The sequence below is a fragment of the Trypanosoma conorhini genome (assembly GCF_003719485.1).
Source record: "Trypanosoma conorhini strain 025E chromosome Unknown Tco_14.4_contig_00442, whole genome shotgun sequence".
Taxonomy (NCBI): domain Eukaryota; phylum Euglenozoa; class Kinetoplastea; order Trypanosomatida; family Trypanosomatidae; genus Trypanosoma; species Trypanosoma conorhini.
The window spans coordinates 1-16,056 of record NW_021704531.1 but is presented as its reverse complement, the minus strand read 5'-3'; the positions used below and the strand labels follow the sequence as shown (position 1 = coordinate 16,056).

At 54.2% G+C, this 16,056-nt stretch overlaps 11 protein-coding genes and 1 pseudogene across 11 annotated transcripts, besides 8 other annotated features; all 12 read right to left on the bottom strand.

Annotated features, from left to right (window-relative positions):
* Window positions 1-2: 2 nt before the first annotated feature.
* Window positions 3-293, bottom strand: Tco025E_06517 (serine/threonine-protein phosphatase PP1; annotated as a pseudogene).
* A 307-nt stretch (window positions 294-600) lies between these two features.
* Tco025E_06516 (uncharacterized protein) lies at window positions 601-1,143 on the bottom strand (the record flags this gene model as incomplete). The annotated part of the gene is made up of 1 exon (XM_029373392.1): window positions 601-1,143. One exon carries the CDS (start codon window positions 1,141-1,143, stop codon window positions 601-603), a length of 543 nt encoding a protein of 180 aa, XP_029226499.1.
* A 283-nt stretch (window positions 1,144-1,426) lies between these two features.
* Tco025E_06515 (3-beta-hydroxy-Delta(5)-steroid dehydrogenase) lies at window positions 1,427-2,749 on the bottom strand (the record flags this gene model as incomplete). Its single annotated transcript, XM_029373391.1, has 1 exon — window positions 1,427-2,749. One exon carries the CDS (start codon window positions 2,747-2,749, stop codon window positions 1,427-1,429), a length of 1,323 nt encoding a protein of 440 aa, XP_029226498.1.
* Window positions 2,750-2,827: 78 nt separating this feature from the next.
* Window positions 2,828-2,857: a microsatellite.
* A 110-nt stretch (window positions 2,858-2,967) lies between these two features.
* On the bottom strand, window positions 2,968-4,428 carry Tco025E_06514 (uncharacterized protein; the record flags this gene model as incomplete). Its single annotated transcript, XM_029373390.1, has 1 exon — window positions 2,968-4,428. The coding sequence occupies one exon, from the start codon at window positions 4,426-4,428 to the stop codon at window positions 2,968-2,970; it is 1,461 nt and encodes a 486-aa protein (XP_029226497.1).
* Window positions 4,429-4,608: 180 nt separating this feature from the next.
* Window positions 4,609-4,630: a microsatellite.
* A 34-nt stretch (window positions 4,631-4,664) lies between these two features.
* Window positions 4,665-4,687: a microsatellite.
* An 82-nt stretch (window positions 4,688-4,769) lies between these two features.
* Window positions 4,770-4,804: a microsatellite.
* An 83-nt stretch (window positions 4,805-4,887) lies between these two features.
* On the bottom strand, window positions 4,888-6,360 carry Tco025E_06513 (U3 small nucleolar RNA-associated protein 19; the record flags this gene model as incomplete). Its single annotated transcript, XM_029373389.1, has 1 exon — window positions 4,888-6,360. One exon carries the CDS (start codon window positions 6,358-6,360, stop codon window positions 4,888-4,890), a length of 1,473 nt encoding a protein of 490 aa, XP_029226496.1.
* A 121-nt stretch (window positions 6,361-6,481) lies between these two features.
* Window positions 6,482-6,507: a microsatellite.
* Window positions 6,508-6,650: 143 nt separating this feature from the next.
* Window positions 6,651-7,496, bottom strand: Tco025E_06512 (protein phosphatase 2C; the record flags this gene model as incomplete). The annotated part of the gene is made up of 1 exon (XM_029373388.1): window positions 6,651-7,496. One exon carries the CDS (start codon window positions 7,494-7,496, stop codon window positions 6,651-6,653), a length of 846 nt encoding a protein of 281 aa, XP_029226495.1.
* Window positions 7,497-7,772: 276 nt separating this feature from the next.
* Window positions 7,773-9,152, bottom strand: Tco025E_06511 (superoxide dismutase, Fe-Mn family; the record flags this gene model as incomplete). The annotated part of the gene is made up of 1 exon (XM_029373387.1): window positions 7,773-9,152. The coding sequence occupies one exon, from the start codon at window positions 9,150-9,152 to the stop codon at window positions 7,773-7,775; it is 1,380 nt and encodes a 459-aa protein (XP_029226494.1).
* A 391-nt stretch (window positions 9,153-9,543) lies between these two features.
* On the bottom strand, window positions 9,544-12,009 carry Tco025E_06510 (uncharacterized protein; the record flags this gene model as incomplete). Its single annotated transcript, XM_029373386.1, has 1 exon — window positions 9,544-12,009. One exon carries the CDS (start codon window positions 12,007-12,009, stop codon window positions 9,544-9,546), a length of 2,466 nt encoding a protein of 821 aa, XP_029226493.1.
* A 65-nt stretch (window positions 12,010-12,074) lies between these two features.
* Window positions 12,075-12,112: a microsatellite.
* Window positions 12,103-12,125: a microsatellite.
* A 323-nt stretch (window positions 12,126-12,448) lies between these two features.
* On the bottom strand, window positions 12,449-12,958 carry Tco025E_06509 (transmembrane protein 216; the record flags this gene model as incomplete). The annotated part of the gene is made up of 1 exon (XM_029373385.1): window positions 12,449-12,958. One exon carries the CDS (start codon window positions 12,956-12,958, stop codon window positions 12,449-12,451), a length of 510 nt encoding a protein of 169 aa, XP_029226492.1.
* A 66-nt stretch (window positions 12,959-13,024) lies between these two features.
* Window positions 13,025-13,051: a microsatellite.
* A 227-nt stretch (window positions 13,052-13,278) lies between these two features.
* Tco025E_06508 (uncharacterized protein) lies at window positions 13,279-13,980 on the bottom strand (the record flags this gene model as incomplete). Its single annotated transcript, XM_029373384.1, has 1 exon — window positions 13,279-13,980. One exon carries the CDS (start codon window positions 13,978-13,980, stop codon window positions 13,279-13,281), a length of 702 nt encoding a protein of 233 aa, XP_029226491.1.
* Window positions 13,981-14,246: 266 nt separating this feature from the next.
* Tco025E_06507 (uncharacterized protein) lies at window positions 14,247-14,834 on the bottom strand (the record flags this gene model as incomplete). Its single annotated transcript, XM_029373383.1, has 1 exon — window positions 14,247-14,834. One exon carries the CDS (start codon window positions 14,832-14,834, stop codon window positions 14,247-14,249), a length of 588 nt encoding a protein of 195 aa, XP_029226490.1.
* A 549-nt stretch (window positions 14,835-15,383) lies between these two features.
* Window positions 15,384-16,056, bottom strand: Tco025E_06506 (Flagellar attachment zone protein 1; the record flags this gene model as incomplete). The annotated part of the gene is made up of 1 exon (XM_029373382.1): window positions 15,384-16,056. A coding segment is annotated over one exon (673 nt), but the record flags the coding sequence as incomplete, so codon positions are not given.

Sequence of the window (16,056 nt, the reverse complement as noted above, 5' to 3'; positions counted from 1 at the left end):
ACGCTGTGCTTGCCGCGGTCCACGTAGTCGCCAAGGAACAGGTAGTTTGAGTACGGCGGGAACCCGCACTTCTCAAATATGCGCATCAGATCGTAGTACTGCCCGTGCGTATCGCCGCAAATGCGCACCGGGGGCCGGATTTCCAGCAGCATGGGCTGTGACATGAACACATCGCGCACCTCCGTGAGAATGTCCCGTATGTCTTCCTCCCGGATAAGAATCTGCTGCTGCGCACTGCTCCTTTCACGGTAAGCATCCTCTCGATGAGGTTGTGTGCTAGGGGCATCCTGCTCAATAAAACACTGGCCCTCCGCCGCTCCCTACGGCTTCTCCACTTACCTACCGGAATTCTATTATTATGCTAATATTTGCCCTCGTTTGCTCCACGCCGCCGCCGCCCCCAAAGCAGACGCCCATCGTAAAAAGAAGAGGAAGTGATCAGCTGGATGGCGGTTTTGTAAATTGTATTCGTGGGCTTATACTGATATCAAATCGAACACAGTTTATCTTTTCTTCACAAAAAGTATGGAGGAGGTCGCAAGTGGGGATTGTGGAAAAGAGTGTCGCGTTGAATTTTGCCCTGACACTCTTCGTAATGCCTTATTCATATGTCGTTCTTTGATAGTACTCATTTGGTGCGTGACTGGTTTGGACGTCGGCGCCAGTGGTATATGCCGCCGAAACGACAAGATAGCGGATATTGTTGTAAATGGAATGCCAGAGTAGTGTTGAGCGTGGCAGATGGGCCCGCAGTTTATTGACGGGAGAAGCGTTCACCTCTGAATCTGGGTTGGATGGCGCAATGGCGATGCTGACGGCGTTTGGCCGGCCTTCTTCGTCCTCAAAAGGTTCTTTGCTGCTGGGCAGTAACTGCCGCACCGCCGCCACCCGCGCTCGCAATGCCCTGCGGCGGCGCAACATTTCCTCCTCTTGCGCGACCTGTTGTGGCTTTTGAAGCTGCGACAGCGCATCCTCCTCCTCCGCCACGCTGCGGGCCATGGCGTACATGACATCCAGTGGAATGACGGCCCCGGAACCGGATTCCTCGTAGTCGTCGCCCTCGCTTTCCGTGGATGAGGGCGTGGCGCTGTCGCGCCCCTCTGGCATCAAATTTGACTCCACCTGTCGTGGGAGTACCGACATACGTCTCTCCCACTTCCTCAGCGTGCCGAGCGAGGAGAGGAGCTAATTTCCCAGGCAGCAAGAAAAAAAAACAGGGAGGTGAGACATGACACAAACAACATAATTTAACCGCAGCAAGGACAACAAGGGTGCCTTTAACAAAAGTGGGCGAGGTAAATGATTTCCACCGGAAAGGAAAAGAGAAACAAAAAGTTGCTTGCATGTGATGACAGTGACGCTGCAGCTCTGATTGCTTTCCAGGTCTTCAGAAACACACAGACATAGTGCACGTCCCCATCCGGTTTTAGTCGCTCCGCAGGCCGTGCAATAAAGAATCCACATGAGCCAAATCCACGCCATGCCGCATGCACCCCGTCACATCTAGACGGCTTCCAATTGAGGAGCGGCATAACCCCACAGCACGAAGAACAATGTTTGCCAGGATTTTTGCCTCTACATCTCCACGGGAAAGAGCAATGTATCGAAGTGGGTCGGATATTTTGCTGTTGTTTGCTATTGCGACACGCTGGTTAAAACTGGGGTACACAATGTCAGCCACTCGAAACAACGTGAAGCGCAGCGGCCCCCCATGCTGCAGATACACCTCAGAAGGAGAACCGTCGTCGCAAATGAGAAGACGCTCCTGTCTGCGTGCCGCCTTAAGATAGCCGACACGGTACACGAACAGTTTGCGGTACCACTGCAGCGGCGAAGTCCACGAGGATCTATTGAAGAGTGGCACAAATGCAACAAGGTGGGCGTCCACGAGGCTACACGCCTCCAGAGTGTGGCGCAGCCCCCCGACATCCACTTTGGCACAGCCAGGATCATTGCGCTTCGCCCACGGCCTCCACCAGCTGCTGCACTTTGCTGACGCCAAGTACACTACAAGAGACGCCTGCCGCACCGCGCGCTGCACTTCCACTGGAGACGTCACATCGCCTCGCAGCAGTTCCAACCGTAACGGTACCACAACGCCTTCCTTCTTCATGCCGGATGTGTAACGCACAAAGCAGCCTTCTTCAGTCAGGCCAGTGCTGTGTTCCTCCACAATCTCCATCCCGCTTGCGACATTCCGCTTGTACAGCGCAAGAAACGTATCCTTCGCCTTGTCGAGGTCACGCGCAAGAACTGTCACGCTGATGCCACGCCGAAGGCACTGATGCGCAAGAAAGCGTGCAAAAAAGCCAGTACCACCGATGAGCGCCACCGTCGAAACGGCAGCCGGCGTGTCAAGGTCTTTGTGCACGTCCTTGTTGTTTTGCCGCGGAAAAAAAAGGTAGTGCCGCGCTGACTCCCGCATTGTCGCAAAACCCGCAACCTCCGTCGCGGAAGCGGCGGTCGCTCGACCGTGCTCGAGGTTGCATTCATGCCGCGTGCTCTCCTCCCGCAGGACGCTGTGGAATGGTGACGCAACGCTCCGCAGCACGCGGGACTGAACCACCTCCCCGAGGTCACACCTCGCCATGGGCTCCTCCCAACCCCGGCGACACGGCACCGGCACGCGCAAGACGGCAGAACAGAACGCAAAACAGGCAACAAACGAGAAGGCAAATGCGATGGATGAGGCCACGTGCACACGCGGAGACGCATTTGAGGCTGTAGACGCATTTACGCATGCCGGCATCCCATAGAGATGCCATTCTCCCCATCCACCCACTAGACTCCAAAATAAACGAATAACAATTTTTTTAGTCCGACAGCAAATAACAATAATAATAAAAAAAGATAAAATGTGAAAAGCGGCGGCGCTTACTCTTTTTTTAAAAACTTTCTTTGGTTCTTTTTTCTTCTTCTTATTTGAAGGAAAAAACAAACAAACAAGCTTTAAAAAAAAGGACCCCTTTATGCGTTCGCCATCGCCGGTAGGCTATGCATGGTCGCTTGCAGCATTTTTTTGCATCGGCTGCCCTCCGGTTCTGCGGCGACTAGCTGCTTAATGAGGTCCGGGCGCTCCACAATGTGCGCCCCCTTTGCACATGCCACCCGCACCAAGTCGCTATTGTGCCCCTTGTACACCTCAAAGACCTCTTCGACGAAGCGCTCATAGTTCAGCAGCGCCAGATAGATAATGGTGTACGCCAACTGCCCAAGAATTCGATTCGAGCTCAGCTGATCTTCAGAGATGCGAATTACACGTTCTACGACGTCAGGGGCTCGCGCGGATGCCACCGTCAGGAACTTAAGCTCTTCCAGAAGTTCTTTTACCCCCTTTGTGGTGTTCTCCTTCGCCAGCGCGGCGAGCACGTCAACGGGGGTGTCAAGCGGGTATGTTGTGCCCATGACGTCGTTGAAACGCTGCACGAGCGGCTTGCCGCCAGAAAGACGGGTATTTTCTGGATAGTTAGCGGTACAGAAAACAGGAACCTCCAGTAAAATTTCCTCCTCATCGCCGTCTTCAAGGCATGCCAGGCGGTGATCCACCTGTAGATCAAGTCGTGTATGAAACATGAGCAAAGACTTGGAGTAAATGGTGCGAAAGGCGGCCATGCGCAAGGGAGTCCCTTCGAGATATTTGTTGCCGTCGCTCAACAGCAGCGGCCAGCCAAAGACAAAGGGATTGGACTTCATCAACTTGTCTTCCACAAGCCGAAAATGCGGGGAGGTTCCAAGGAATATGTTATGCTCATGAGGGTAATCCAACTCGATGGTCTTCGGATCACGTCGTCGCATGTCCTCGACAAAGCGATCTTTGATGCTAACAGGGCTGAGTGTCCCGCTAAGCCTTTCCTTCGTAGCCGTCTCGATTGAGTTTTGCACGGATTCGTAGTAGGGAAGATATTTCTTCATGTGCTGAGCATCGACATCCAGAAACTCGCTAAAAATGCGCCTTAAGGAGTCAAGGGAGGGTCGAACCGCGTGCCACAGCAAGGGCGGAAAATGTTCCGAAAGCTGTACAAGCAGTTTCTCCGAGGGACTATTGTGGTCCCACAGCAACCTGCAAGTGTGTTGTGGCTCATTCACGACAGGGGCGTCCTCACGGTCTGGAAAGGCAAAAACCTCGCCAATAACAGTGTACTCCGCCTCTTCTTTGCCAAGACACAGCCGGCGACGCACAATGCTGCTCATCCGCACCGGATCCCAGAGCTCCTTGTCGAAGCTGAACCGCATCCTTCGCCACGCGAGCTCGTCGTATATCTTCACGTCGTACGAAGCAGCCGTCTTGGACTGCTTGGCATCACTGCGCAGCTGGGAGACCCACGAGGGCGGCTGAGGAAGTTTGCAGCAGCATAAACGCCGCGAGACTTTGAGAGTCGGAGGTATTCCCAGCACCCCTCTGCCATTGCCCAAGCGCCGCTTCCACATACTTTTCGGGTTTCTTTTATTCTGTCTCCCCCACTTCTTCCTTTCTCTTTCTTTTTTTTTGGTATCTACCCTAGTTTTCCTCCAATTCCGAGCCTCCGTTTGTGTGGGTCCTTTCAATAACCAGGAGAGATGGGGGTGCAAGAGGCAAACACACACAATAAGAATTCTTCATTTGGCATTCCCCCCCCCCCCCGCCACCCCCACGCTCTTTCAAGAAAGACCAATATATATATATATGTGTGTGTGTGCGTATGTGTGTATACTTATCTTCATCACTCTTGCATTGCATGCATCTTCGTTCCTTCTTGCATTGGCTGCACCGTTACACGACAAATTCTTGTTATGTTTGTATCTGTTTATATGTGTACGTATGTATACAGAGCACACGAAAGAGGGGAAACTGAGGAGGAGGAGGAAGATAGACGTCTCCGTTAAAAGGAGTGTCGGCGCAGGATTCACTCACACCACTAAGACGGCGTTGGCGCCATCTTCCTCCTCTGGCTCACTGTAGGCGACCGTCGGCAGCCGCAACTTCGACATGGGTCGTGTCACCTCTGCTGTAAAGAGACGTGCGTATGTCTTCTCGTACCGCAGCGGTGCCTGATCCTCCGCAGTGCTGGCGAATGCGGACACCATCAACGGCACCGTAGGAATGAAGTGTCGCTCCAGCGCCGTGAACTCCCACAACGTGCTGTGCAATGCATGACACTCTTCAAGGTTCGCCTCCGGCAAGTATGGGTCATTGCCGTCGAAAAGCGACGCCGTCAAGCGTTGTGCCTCCTCCATCTTCCTCTGCCTTTTGTTAGTTGACTCCCCCTCCGCCGTCGCTGCCGTGTCATCAGCTGGCTCGACTGCCTCCTTTGAGGAGCGATGAATCAACGCCAGACAATTGGGATGCCGTTGCAGCACCTTGCGGATGAATGGAAGAGCAAAGTAAAGCACCGGTGCCGGTGAAAGTAGAGCCACACGAGCCACCTTCTTCACGACAGCCGCCGCAATGTATGAAGGCACGCGCAAGGAACTCATAGAGAGATCCAAGAGCCGGAAAAGATCGTATCGGTGACGCGATGAAAAAGCGTCCGGGGTGAGAAGCGTGTAGAGTTGTTGGTAGTACTGTGGATACTCCAGGCCGTGGTCCAGCATGAGGAGGAAGATGCCATGCAATGCCAGCACAGCGACAAGGCCACCACTAGAAAAGCAGCCGCTCAAGTGGTCAGCAACAACAAGTGGATTGGTAAGGTGCGGCAGAATGACGTCGCCCATGCGATGGAGTAGATGCAGATGCAGAGCAGCTTCCGCGGCGTGGTGGAAGCATGGCATCCACAGTGCGGTGAAGTAGTGCCGGTGGGCACGCTCAGAGAAGACAGAAAGAACAGACGTCATCAACGCCTTTCGCCGCTCCGCAGCGTTGGAATGCACATACGACTCGCTGGCTTCATACCTTGACTTTTCCTTCTGCAGAAACCCCCACTGAAGGCGAAGCTCCGACAGGTCCGGGATGACGCGACCGTAGAAGAGCACAAAAACATTCACGACGTGCGCTGAGATTGTCGTCTCACCATTGCGCCAACGCTTCTTCGCGGCGCGCTCCAAAAACGTTGCGGCGGCCCGGATCAGGAAGAACCATACGTCGTCTCCCGTATTTGCTCCACACAACGCCTCACGTAGTTGTGCCGCATGCGGACTGCACTCATCCGGGCTCACGTGTTCCCGCACAGGCCGCAGCAACGCGGTGCAAAGACAGCGCTCCAGCAGTGGACGCACCGTCGCATCGAAGCGCCCGCACAATTCCTGGTACGTCGCACACTGTCCACAGTGCCTTAGTGCGGCGGTGAACTTCGCCTCCATTTTAGCCCCTGCTGGCTGCCTGCTGCGGTTTCGCCCTCGTTTTCTCGCCCCACAAGCAAACCCTGGCGAAGCGACGCCATCCATCAGAGCACACAAACAAAAAAAGAAGTACCAAAAATAAATGAAGTGCGTAACTCAAAATTCAATGCAGCAGTCAAACAGTCACCCTGAGAAGATAAATTAAGCGACTGCCAACTTGCAACGCCACACACACACACACACACACGCACAGGAAAAGGGAAACAACTCTTGTTTTGTTCTACTTCAGTTGATGTTGTTGTTTTTCTGCGTGCGTCGTTATTGTGGCAGATGCTGCTTTTCCCCGAATGTTTTTCATCACGCAGAACCCCCCCCTCCTCCCCCTGTCACGCACTTCACTCGGTGGGAAGGTTAAGAAGTTCTGTGATAAGTCCCGGGCAGGCGTTCGGCTCGACGTCAAGCCGCGTCAGTTGCGCCACAACGACCGTCACGTCGTCCTGCTTCCCGCCAAAGTAGCGGTACCCCATCGCCCTTGCATTCCTTGCAAAGGGGGAAAAAAACTTGTCATCAACCCCGTTTCTGCAGGCCTCCTCTACGAGGGTCTCCGCGACACGCTGACAGCCTTCGCGTCCAACATTCTCTAATCGCCGCAGTATGTCTGCCATTTCGACGTTGTCTAGCAGCCCATCGCTCGCACAAAGGAAAACGTCCCCCTCGCTCAACTCGAGCGTTGCACGGTCCCCGGCCGAAGGTGGATCCTCCGGGAGCTGATACGGGCAGTTAAACCTGTGCTGCTGCGCCTCGGTGGCAAAAAAGAGCCCGGAACCCCGCAAGCATATCGTACCACAGTCACCAAGGTTCAGCACGGAGGCAAAACGTCCATCGACGAGAGTGACAAGCGACACCGGACACCCGCCGGGTTGACGCTTTTTTTGTGCCTCCGCAAAACCATAATTAAGGGCATCCAGGGCAGTGATGGTGCCGCCATTTTGGTCCTTATCCAACGCTTGTCGGGTAAACCGCATAACATTCCTCGTGAAGACGGCAGGATCAATGCCGACGCGTGCGTACCCGCCAACGCCATCAGCCACACCAATTCCGCTTGTGTGCACAAAAAATGCATCCTCGCCGCCGTTTTTCGCCTTTGAGGGGTGAGGAACCGCAAATGCGCCTCGGCGCCCGAACCACAAGAGGGGCTGCACTGGCGTGGCAGTGAAGAAACGGCGCGAGCATGCGAACATCGCCCTGTGATGTAGGAAGGATCAGGCAGAAAGAGGATGGAAAGAAGTTAAGGATATTTTCCAAGGGGAGAAGTGGGCCAAAGAAAAAAACCAATCAGAAAAAAAGAAAAAAATGTGTTGGGTCTGGGTGCCACCCTGCCAATTTGACGCAGCCGCATCCAACAGCAAACCGCAATTCCTCTTTCTCCCAGAGCCGCTTCAAAGCTTTTCAGGCCCAACCACAACATCCGCCCATTTCTCCCATCCCCACCCAGAGGGTATAATCCTCAATTACACTCACTTATACCGCTCTTCTTTCCTTGTGCCATCCGCAAAGGTCGTCACGCGCACGCCATCCACGCGGTCAAGGATGGAGGTATTGTTCGGGTACTCGTAAAGCGTACTGCCATCCGCAAAAACCGTGGTGCTCAGATCGCTCTTCTTGAAGACTTTAGTGCCATCAGTTCGCAGGAGTGTCACATCACCATTTTGATACGTGTACTGCCATGTGCCATCCTCCAGTTGTGCAGAGTGGGGATCTTGATTGTCCGCAGCAACAGCGGCTTTTTCTTCCTTGGGCTCCTTACTAGTATTCTCCTGCGTTGCCTGTGCCGATACCGTTTGATGCTGAGAGTCCTGTTTGGCAGCCGTGTTGCCGCCTGCTACTGTGATTTCGACCGTGTCAGATGTAAGAATGGTGGCTCCACTGTCGCGTAGTTTACTCATCGCCGCAAGAGCCGCCTCGCGCTCCATCTTTGTACGATGCGCGCGGATCTTGTTCTCGCGCTCCACCGAGGTGTAGTATCTCTCTGCCTGTTTCCACTGCCGCAGGACAAAGTCCCAGTTCATCTCTAGCACGGCCTCCTGGGCAACCTGTGCACGAATGGAGCAAAGATCCCCATCTAAGCCGCCAATAGCATCGGTAGCCGCAACAGTCGTCCCCGCCACAGTTGTAGTTAACGTTGCTGCCGCGAGTGGGTTACGAGCCGCACGGGACCACGGCGCCGGAGGAGACTCTGCCACAGTCCTTGTTGCCTTTGCCTCTATCGCCGCCATCAGCCTGCTCTCGGTCATATTAATCACCGCCAGTGGCCAAAGCCCCAACTCTAGCGGGACCCGGTTGGCCGGAAAGTTCACCACCACAAGTCGTTGGCTTTCAAGCCGTTCCTTGTCATACACCAGCCATGTCCATCCGGGTTCCCGCCGACTTTTCGCGTACAGCACAAACTCCTCGCTGAGACGCGCAAAGGACCCAAGCTGCTTTGCCGCGATGCTCTCCCACTCCGCCGGCACACTTCCGTCACCCCGTGAGCAGTTCTCCTCGAGATTCATGCAGAAATGCTCGCTAGAAAGAAAATGGACGCGCCGCTTGAGACACGAGCGACAAGGGCGCTTTAGAAAAGCGCCGTGGTCGGCCAGCGCGGTGAGCGGAAGCGCGCGCGCAAGCACGGGGCAGTCAGGCAGGTGCACATCGTTTCTTCTCGACGTGTGCCCGGTGGCGGCAATGAGGTGTGCCGCAGACACAGTCTCTCCATTCGCGACAGGCGGATCGAGCAGCGGGAGAAGAGCCGGGACAAGTTTTTGCAGCTCACTCGCCACACATGCAGCCCTTGCGGCGGCGGCGGCGGCGGCGGCAGCGGATACTGCGCACAGCAAAGCTGACGTCTTCCTTAGCATTCCAGCCGCGGGTCTTCTCGCAGTGTGTGCGTGTGTGTCTCCCCCGTACAACGGCGCTACCTCTCACCCTCCCGGAGCAAGGAGATGCTAAACGCGCAAGGGACCGCAAGAGCAAGGTGAAGGCACACAGGGGCGCACGCACGAGTGAAAGAGAGAAAGAATTCGTGCAAGAACCAAGCAGGAAAATATCCAAAATCGAGTGAACTACAAAATAAATAAATAAAATATCCCACTCATGATAAACTAGCTACAGTAGCTCTCTCCTCCGTGCATACTCAGATCGCAGTGTCTCGCGCAAAAACTAGTGCAGCAATGACGGTGGCAACAACCGAAGAATTAGCAGTGATAACAGCAATAAAAGCGGTGACACCAGTATCTCTCACAAAACGAATTAAGCTGGACGGAAAGAATACCACTCAACCCTCTCTTTGTTCTTCTTTAACTTATTTTGTGTTGTGTAGGTCTTCCCGTACATGGTGGATGCCTTTTGGAGCGTCTTATCAACAAGGGCTGCAGCGTTGCTGCTGCGTGTTCGCACCTTGGATAGGAGGGCCTTACCCACACTGTCGTCTCGAATCCCGTACCGAACGTACAGCTGCAGCCACCGCAATGCATTCTCAACGGCCATGCTGCTGGCAAGCCGTAGGACATTTTTTCCTACCACCCTAAAAAAGACGTTCGGAAGTTCCGGCGCGTTTGACGCCGCCTCGAGAATGCGCATTAGCATGTTCTCATCCAGGGTTTGCATCGTGGCGGCACCGGAGCGACACACCGCGGCGGCGGCCTCCTTGTCATCCACAACCTTCAAAAAAGCCCGCCACACATCTTCCAACTCCAACTCTCCCGCCAAAAGGGGAGGACGCGACCTGAGCGTTGCCGCCATCACTGCCCTCCGGTCCTTCCCTTCGCCTGCAATGGAAAGGAGTAGGAACACATCAAGCGTCGTCAATTCCTCTGGACGTGCACGGGAGAGTAGTTCTGCTCCTGGTAGAGCCAGAAGGGCCTTACGCTGCTTCTCGCTGCATGCACACGCCACCAACACGACGTCCGACAAACTCCAGCCCTCAAGCGAGGTGACGTGTTGTGTTAGTGCAGATTGCTGAAAATACGGGACAAACTTCAACTTCCGTGCGGTTAGCGCGGCTGAGGTGATGCCATCGTGGTCCGGTGAAAGTTGTGACAAATGGGATAGAAGCGCACGAAACATAAGGACGTCACGCGACTTTAGCGCCACTAACACCCCACAGAGAGACTTGACGTGGGCGGTTGTCATGGCGACGATGGACTTTGAAAGGCGGGTCAGTAGTGGCGTCGTTAAAGACCCGTCATCAAGCCCAAGTTGCACAACCAACTCCAAAATTTGAATGGCATCGTCCATGTTTATCCCTTCCGGCCGCCGCTGCTGCTGCTCTACTGCGTCACGCAGCATGGCGTACACCTTTGACTCCACGCAGAGTTTGCCCCCTTTCGCGACGGTAAACGACTTCAACACCATTGTCACAGTGGGAATAGAGAGAAAGTTTCCATGTTGCGCCTTGTGTTTGCGGCGATCAAACTTGCGCGTGGCGGCAAAACGATTCAGTAGTTCCCTGAAGAAGACGCCATCGACCGGCTCCCCTGCATGAGCTGCAGCGTACATCAGGTAGGCACTGTCTTCTTGGGTAAATGTGAATAAAGTATTCCTAAGGAAGGAGTTTTTGCAATGCGACACGAGCTCCGGGGGAAATGCCTGCAAATCCCGCATGCACCGCACAAGGATTTGTGTGGTGGATGGCAACAGTATCCCTTCCACGTCCTTCAGCCGGTCCACGTACTGCAAAAGCAAAGCCCTCGCCTCTGTGGGTGCAATAAGCGACATACCACGCAGCTGCAGCAGCAGGACGCCCTCACAGTCATCGTTTTCCCCTTTGCGCGATGAAACCATAGAGCGAAGACGCTTCTGCAGCACTTTTCGCAGACGCGGCGCCGCGTCCGGCAGGGCGGCAAGGCACTCGCAACATTCTAGCATCTCCTCTGGCGACATGCCAGGGAGAACACGCAGCAGCAGTTCCTCAAACAGGGTGTTGGGTGGGCCAGCTCGCATGCTCGCCATTGCGCGCAGCAGAGCGACGGCGTGCGCTGCCACAACTTCGCCGGGCGGTTTCTCACAAAGTGCCTCTTGCAGCGCCTCTGTCCACTCCGTGTCGGTGGAGTGGTGTGCCACGAGGGCCTCGGCCACCGTTATCAATTGACCCGTGTCAAGGGTGCCGTCGCGTGTGCGGGAAAGGATGAGCACTCGCAGCACAGCGAGACTTTCCACGTGAAGCGGAACCCCCAACGTCGCACAAAGGCTCACCGCCTGACCGCCGTCTTCCCGCTCGATGCGTTGCGCCGTCAACAATGCAAGCTGCTGCGACACGGCCACAGCAGACCCTAGCGTTGCATGCCGTGGGGTGCGTGACTGAAGTGTGCAGAGATGAGAGCGCCAGAAGACAGCACAGAACCTCAAGTGCTCGTCCAGCGTAAGCTCCTCAAGCAACTCCGCAGCACGCTCCGCAAACCAAGGCTGCTCAAACATGACACGTGACCACAGCGGGCCGGAGTTGGGATCCTCGCTGAGTCGCTTGCCGAGTTCCAGCAAATGCTCGCATGTCAGCTGCTCTGAGACATCTGACAGGAACTCCCCCACTCTTGTCTCCAGATGGCTCCCCGCCGGGTATGAGACACGATGCATGAAATACACGAGTTCTGTCGCATCGTCAACCTCCCCAATCGCGTCCTCCAGCTTTAAATCGTACAGGTAAGAGCGTGCCTGCTGCAGTTGCCGCGGCTCACTAGAGGCACCGGCAATCCAGCCTTGAAGGAGCTCCGAGTGCATTCGCCACGCGAGCGAAGCCCAACAGTAGAAGGTCCTGCGCATGCTTCCCACCCCTATCTACTTCTTTGTTATTGTTGCTGTTGTGGTAGTTGTTTTTTTTCTTTCTTTATTTCTTTTCTCCCTCCCCCCGTTCTCGAGTTTCTGTTGCTGTTGGAAAAAGGGATTCAGTTTGCCAACCTGTGCTTGGCAACTCGCCCCGTCTTCTTTGCCCTCAGCCCACACAGAGTGGGGCGGCAGTCGCTACCGTCTCTTATGCGCCCTTTTTTTGGGGGAGCTCAAGGAGGAAAAGAAGAAGTTTTGGTCTTTAGTAAGCGCAGAAACGCCCCCCCTCCCTCCCCAAGAAAAAAAAAAAACGTTAGTGAGGGCACGTAAAACGAGACGCCGTTTCGTGGCGTTGAGCCTGCACCCGGGTCGCCAGAGCGCTGAAGACAGGAGCGCCCTAGTCCCCCTTCCGCCGCTTCATCTCACCCCGCGGAGAAATCGGTGGGCACCGCGGCGGTGCTGCAAATCTCTGTCGCGGGCCGCGCTTCGCCCGCACGACCCCTTGCAACGCGTAGACCCCGGCCAACACCGTCAATATGTTGAGGCCGAGGAGTATGGCAGAGAAAGCCAAATCGAGCATCATGACGTATGTCTGCAGCCACATGTAATAGACGGCCCCCACCGCCGCCACAAGCAGAAGGCCAAGGGCCAGGCACGAGGTACCCACTTCTTCCGTAAGATTCCCGCGTGTGCCAAGCGATAGTGCGGCAATGTCTACAACGAGGAGAAAAAATGCTGAGACAATTTCCATTGGCAACGCAGCGGGAGGAAACGGCAGCAGAGTTCCCTTGTAGATGAGGAGCGCCAGCGTCAGGATAAACCAGATGCCGCTCCACCCAGAAGAACCGTACAGCAGAAGCTGAAAGGAGAGCGAGGGACCACCCACCGTTGAGCTGCCCGCGTTCATGGACCCCCCGCAATCTAAGAGAGATAAACACAAAGTGAGGTCCCCCCACGCCTTTCGCAGGAAGCAAAAACAAAACAAAACAAAACAAAACAAGAACCAAAATACACAATAAAGCATGAGAAGATGCACTAGTCGACGCACACATTGTACACGCAGAGGGACGGAGGGAAACATGTGCGCATTACTGCCTCAGTCCCTCTACCCTACGCATAGAGGACAAAACACATTTAATCGACAAGCTTATTTAAATGTCTGGGATATTTTCACTCTTTCCCTCCCGCTTCCTCGCCACTTTTTTTTTTTTACTATGCCGTATTATCTCAGATTTCCTCGTCGCTGTCATCCGCCTCCTGTCCAGCTGCTGGGTCTCGTACGGCTCGTCGAAGCACGGTTCGTCGCTCACGTTCGCGCAGGCGACCAACACGCTCCTTTTCTTGCTGCTTTACTAATTCTGCCTTCCGTTGCTTCAGCTGTCGTATGTCTAATCCACGCAGCGGCCTGAACTCCTCATCTGAGACTTCCTGCTCCAGAAAGGCGTACTTACTCGACACCTCACCATTTGGCATGCCTGCTGACATGGCCTCTTCTACCTGATACTCTTCCTCTTCCTCTTCCTCTTCTTCAACCGCTGCTTTGGCTTCCCGCCCGACACTAGCGTCATTGTCTCTCTTTTCGGCGTCTGTAACTGATTCCCCCAGCGTTGGGCGCTTCTGGCACTTGGCGCAGCGCGTCGTTTCCGTTGCACACCTCTGGCACATATGGTGGTACGCAATAGCCACCGTCCTTTCCTGACAGCAGTTGCACTTCCTTTGACGTTCCAGAGGAATGTACTTGCCGTAGTCCACCTTCCATTGTAGGATTTCGCAGCAGCGGCGGCAGCACAAACTAGTGAAAAACGCCACCACACCCGGGGGAAGCTTCTGGTCATCTAACTTGTAGCGGTAGGGATCAAACTTCACCTTGTTCCTGTACACCTGTTGCGAACCCCGCGCCCCATGCCTCACAAGACGCTTGCCGGGCATTTTCTCCGACCTTAGTGGTTTGCGCTGCGCGTAGAGAAATGGGGGTTGACACGAAGCACGCCTCCGCTCACGGCTGGCATAGATATATAAAGGAAGAAAGAGAGAATAACACAAGAAAAGAATTGGGCGAGAAGTGAGAAACAGAGCTGAGATTTAGGAGGAATTCCGCGGAGGAGAAACATCCGCGCCCAAGGCAGAGAAGGTGCACACGTCCCAAGAATACAAAGCAGAGGAGATTGATGGGGCACTGAGCAAAGACCGCACACTTACGTTTCCTTCACATCTTTTACTGGCAGTGGCGAGTCCAAATAGAGCGAGAGCTGCGAGATGGTGGTGCAGTTGATCAGCTCCCCCCACTCCCATAGCAAGCAACTCCCACAACGCTCCCTGCGCAGGCCACTGCCACCAACCCTATCACCAGCTTCAGCATCATGAACGGTATGAGCCTCACCTTCATTGTGGGGGTAGCGGCAAACAAACCCTGCAATGACACCAAAGCTACATGGATCTCCGACGCACCGTTCTACTACAGACCTCGGGCCTGAGGATGCGCAAGGAAAGGACGAAGGCAGTTCCCGTGCAAGACCTGCGGAGACCTCGCCGCACTGACTCTGCCCTCCGCATGCCCACCGCATAACCGAGTTCAGAAGATCCTCTTCAACGGACAGAGAAGGGGTTTCACCGCCTCCGGCACCAAAGAAGTTTACAACATCGTCCTTGAGAAAGAGCACACAACCGTACGACGTGGTTGCCACCGCATCGGCTTCCCCACCGACTCGCCCCTGCAAGAGCCTAGAGAAACTAAGCGAACCAACAGTTTGCCCCTTACTGTAAACCCAACGACCGACAAACATGCCAACTGCGTTGAAGAAACGAGGAAATTGAAGGAATACACCGCAAAGAAAGTAGTTGCCCGAGCAACACCAAACAAACCCAAGAAGGGGTTGACGTTAAAACACCGTTTGTGCAAGGTTCCAGGTACAAACAAAGTCCCCAATTCCTTTCGGACTGTCTCTAACGTCGTTCTCAACGGCGCAGCGTTTGTCAGCGCTCCCTTTACCTAAAATGGACATGAAGCGAGCCGTAAGACAAATACACACCCAAAACCACAAACTGGCAGAGAATCGTCATAAGAACACATAAGCAAGCAAACAAAGAAAAAGTCAAAGTACATAAATTACTATTCTCTAAACCAAAAACTATCTACCACCGCCGCATAAGAAAAGGTGCCACAAAACGATGATCCCCCAAAGCACGGTTGCAAACACATGAAACACGCATATAAATAAACCCGCAAAACTCACTCTCGTTTTTTCATCCCATCAAAGGCACCCTTAACACAGCGCAGACGCGCACGAATTCACATTTTTCACCCCGCATTCCCTTCTCTTTGGTTACCTTCACTAACGTTCAGTAAAGAACGAGACCTCCGAAATCTGATCCCCAGGCACATGACACGCATTACCAGCATCAATGACGAATGCCGCCATAAGTGCCTCTGGCCTCTCACGCAATAACTTTCCCCACCCGTCACCATCTAGGACCTTCACATGTCGCGTAACAACCTTCTGCTTCACCTCAGTAGGGTCTGTCCACAATTCACAATGATCCCTCAAAAACACAAGTTCCTTTTCCTTGTCAGCCAACAGGAAATTCAACGCAGAGTTCACTCCATCAACACCCTTTAGTTGCACCAAAATATCAGTCAATTCTCTCTCCAGTGCCTCAACTGCATGATCCCTTTCAGCACACAAATTTGCAAAAGCCTCCTCCAACGCACGTGACTTTGACTGCAACCCATCAAACGCCAACTCCCTTGACTTCATATCAGATAAAACACTTTCCCTCTCCAACGAGCCCCGTTCCAACTCCTCAAGCAACGTTTTATTACCATCTGCAAGCTTCTCGTTCTCGGCAGCCTTTTGTTCGAGCTCTTCTGCGAGCCTTTCATTCTCGGCCGCCTTCTGCTCCAGCTCCTCTGCAAGCTTCTCATTCTCGGCCGCCTTTTGTTCGAGCTCTTCTGCGAGCCTTTCATTCTCGGCCGCCTTCTGCTCCAGCTCCTCTGCAAGCTTCTCG